The sequence below is a fragment of the Lupinus angustifolius genome, unplaced genomic scaffold (genome assembly GCF_001865875.1).
Source record: "Lupinus angustifolius cultivar Tanjil unplaced genomic scaffold, LupAngTanjil_v1.0 Scaffold_590, whole genome shotgun sequence".
NCBI classification, from domain to species: domain Eukaryota; kingdom Viridiplantae; phylum Streptophyta; class Magnoliopsida; order Fabales; family Fabaceae; genus Lupinus; species Lupinus angustifolius.
In genome coordinates, this window is record NW_017727923.1 from 49,604 (window position 1) to 52,949 (window position 3,346).

Genomic DNA, 3,346 nt, shown 5'->3' on the forward strand with positions numbered 1-3,346 from the left:
AGGTAGTTATTCCTATTTCTATAAATAGGAAGTTGTTAAGAGAAGTTAGTTAGTTTTTGAGAGGGAAAGTTCACTGATTGTGGAATCAGGAACAGGGGAGGATCGAGGGATCCATTGTACTCCTAATTCTTCTATTCTTCATCCTAATTCAATAAAATTCTCCACTAGAACCCTAGCAGAATCAAATTGATTCTGGTTAGGGGCATTTCGTTTTGCTAATTCTTTCTTTTTCTACTTCTTTTGATACCAGTGTTTATCAGTAACACAGACAAATCACAATTGCCTTTATTTGTTAAGAAAAGCTATAACTGGACTAAGTTATAACACACTATTGTCCCAGTCAAAGCAGAGTGTGAGATCGTTAATTTCAAATTTAAATATTCAACAGTAATTCAAGGTTGAGCTTTTATATCCCCTCGGAACAGGTTAGTCCAAATTTAAGAATCATAGCCAACATACTTCACATGTAAATGTGGACATAAATTTTGTTGTAAGAGGTGCACAAGGGGAACTACATTGTTTATACAAGTTAGAACCTGTTTACTTAGAACAATCAAGTAGAGTATAAATAGTATTTTTGGAACTGGGAACATTAACGGAAATAACGAAAAAATGCTATGTTCAAGTTGCATCTGATGTTTCCTAACTGCTAGGCTAATTTACTTTTAATAAGGTAATATACAAAGAAGTGTAAAATTTGGCTGAGTTAATTGGATCATACCGTTCCTCCTCCAACGCCCATCCCTTGTCTACTAGTCATGAAGGTTATACCCCTCCATTTAGCAACATAGTGAACCTACAACATGATAATCTGATTATTTCTGAATTCTGAGAAATAGTTAATCACCTAATAAGTTGCAATCTCAAAAAGAACACAGTTTGGTTTTCGGAAGGGAGAAAAGCTGATAAGATATGCATGCATATTAACATTCTGCAAGAATTAATCAGGTCCAAAAGTCTAATAGTTCCCCCACTTTCACAATTAAATGGATCCCTGTAATAACACAATGAAGGGTATAACTCTAAAGGGTATCAAATTTTACAATAGAAGTGAATCACCAAAATATCTTAGGTGTCTTATTGTTAAATATTTTAAGGATTCTTCTAAATTCTTGGGTCACGGATTGCTTTCTTTTGATCTGAATTTCAGTAGACTTAATAACAATGAAAATCTATGTTATATGAATTTCAGTCTTCAGAACATAATGGTATATGTGTAAGTAACACAATATGCATCCATCAGCTAAATTGGCGAAAACTTTGACATGGTTTGAATAATGTAAGCTTCCCTTTCAGAAACTTCTACAGTTGTACTAAAGATCGAACTAGATGGTAATCTCACATGTTTTATTATCACTTGAAAGTTGAAAGGTTTAGTCTGTGTATCATATTGGCATCTAGAAACACTTATGTCAAGTATGCATTTAAAATTCAAAAGCACTAATGAGTGAACCATATCTAACTGGGTCACAACCATACTGCGACACGGGATCCTTTTACAGCCTCAGCTCCATTTCCAACTGTCAAATCATAGTACCTGAAGATATCAGAATTTCATCAAACACCGGCCTCCAACAAGGTATACACATCTTAAAAATAGTGTGAAAGTTTAAAGATTATAAGCTATGTTGACTAAGAAGCATAGACACTTCAATCAGACACAATTTCTGACAAAAAAACACTGCAAATCCTAATCAACAGTGCAAATTTCGCCACATGTCTATGTTTAACACACTTTAGAAGTTTGTAAGTCATTACTCATCTGATACTAAAGCTGAAGGTAGAGAGATCCTCAATCAAAGGGATTGAAGAGGTTATCAACATATACTTACTTCAGACCATTTGGCAGGGTTTTGAAATCACTTTCAGGAATTTTTGCTCCTCGCAGCTTCAGAAAACAAAAAGGTAAACATTAATGTTTTCAATTAGTAATCAGACTTTGTATTGGAATATTAATGTTTTCAAAAAACTCTGATTCTCAGAATATAACAGAATAATTGGGACACACACCGCTCTTCTACTTGTGCTAACGGCCTCTGCTACATCACATGCATAGACTCCAGCAACTGACATATATAAGGTAAATTTTTTAACTTAAGCAGGTTCAATGGAATGGGATCTATTAATATAAAATATATCATTATATCTAGTGACAAGAATGATTGATCTGAGGGGTGTGAATTTTGATTATCATCAATTCATGAAAATGGTATCATCAATTCATGTGTGTCCCTGTGGAGTTATTTATAAACACCTCGTGGAACATGGTATCATCAATTCATGAAAATTATATGCCAGATATAAGCTCAGATAACTAGAATGAAGAGTAAAAAAAATGCTGCCCAGGCTCCAGAGCATGAGACTCCGTGGAGTATGGGAGATATATGTACGCACCCTTACCTTCACAAGCGAATTACCAGTATTTGAACCCATGTTACAAGGCAAGCAACATTTTCGTTGCGTCGAGCCTAACCCTCTAACTAGAATGAAGAGTAATAAGAAACATATTAAAGAGAATCATGGAAATAGTTAACTAACTAGTTGTAAGGAGAGAACTAAGCAATGCCCTCCTTCCTTCAATCTGTAAAGACAGTGTAGCTGGTTGTTGAACAGTGTTATTGGATGAAGAATATGAGCAGTGGCATGGTAACCTATATGAACTTTTTTGCTCAAGTCTTTTGTGTGTCCCTGTGGAGTTAACAAAATGCCGTAAGTTTTGTTTCGATAAAAGTTAGTTACCGTCCATTTGCGAGTTGAGTTTTGGAGGGGAAGAAAAGAAACAAAACACTTCAGAATCATCTCACAATATATTTCTTGCCAAAGCCTTCACTTTCGTTTCGTTCTCCTCCAATCCAACTCGAAACAAACCCTTAAATGTATATAATTGAGGAGAAGCAGAGCATAGATAGGTTACTACTTGTCAAGAGAATTGGAGTAAGAGGAGAATGGAGGAGCATATGATTGTGTTGATGGCTGAACAGAGAGAGTTCCATTATGACACTTGAAAGTGAGACCCAAAAACTAGTTTTACTTGTTTAGTTTTGATTAGAGAGGAAAAAGAAAGAGATATTAGAGAGGATAACGTAGTTGATGTCATCCACAATTTTGAAGCATCAAACTTTAGAACCTTTGGTTTTTGAGCATATGAAATTACTTTAGAACTTAGCAAATGTATTATTCCTCAGTCTAATAGTCTAAAACCCGCTAGATTCTTATGATGATTAAAAGATGAAAGGTCATGTCTCTAGAAAGAGATTAGTTTATTATCCAAAATGGAAAAAATGCCCTTAGTGTAGTACCAAAAAAAGATTGTATTAATCATTTGTCTCATCTTTTGTTTCTCAAT

General features: G+C 34.6%; 1 protein-coding gene across 3 annotated transcripts in view; it reads right to left on the bottom strand.

Moving 5' to 3' along the window:
- Positions 1–3,134, bottom strand: part of LOC109341706 (peptidyl-prolyl cis-trans isomerase FKBP16-4, chloroplastic) — an 11,032-nt gene extending 7,898 nt beyond the window's left edge. The window contains exons 1-6 of one of the 3 annotated variants that reach the window (XR_002106981.1): positions 2,915–3,115; positions 2,539–2,688; positions 2,011–2,066; positions 1,833–1,888; positions 1,480–1,537; positions 722–796 (exon numbers count right to left, since the gene is read on the bottom strand). Coding sequence is in view for 2 of the 3 variants with exons in the window: in XM_019579652.1 (XP_019435197.1) it covers positions 722–796; positions 1,480–1,537; positions 1,833–1,888; positions 2,011–2,066; positions 2,539–2,688; positions 2,915–2,993 (474 nt within the window). In the remaining variant the exon portion in view is untranslated. Of the gene's footprint in view, positions 1–721; positions 797–1,479; positions 1,538–1,832; positions 1,889–2,010; positions 2,067–2,538; positions 2,689–2,914 lie in introns of all 3 variants that reach the window. The other 2 variants (XM_019579653.1, XM_019579652.1) reach the window with 2 other exon arrangements.
- Positions 3,135–3,346: the final 212 nt, after the last annotated feature.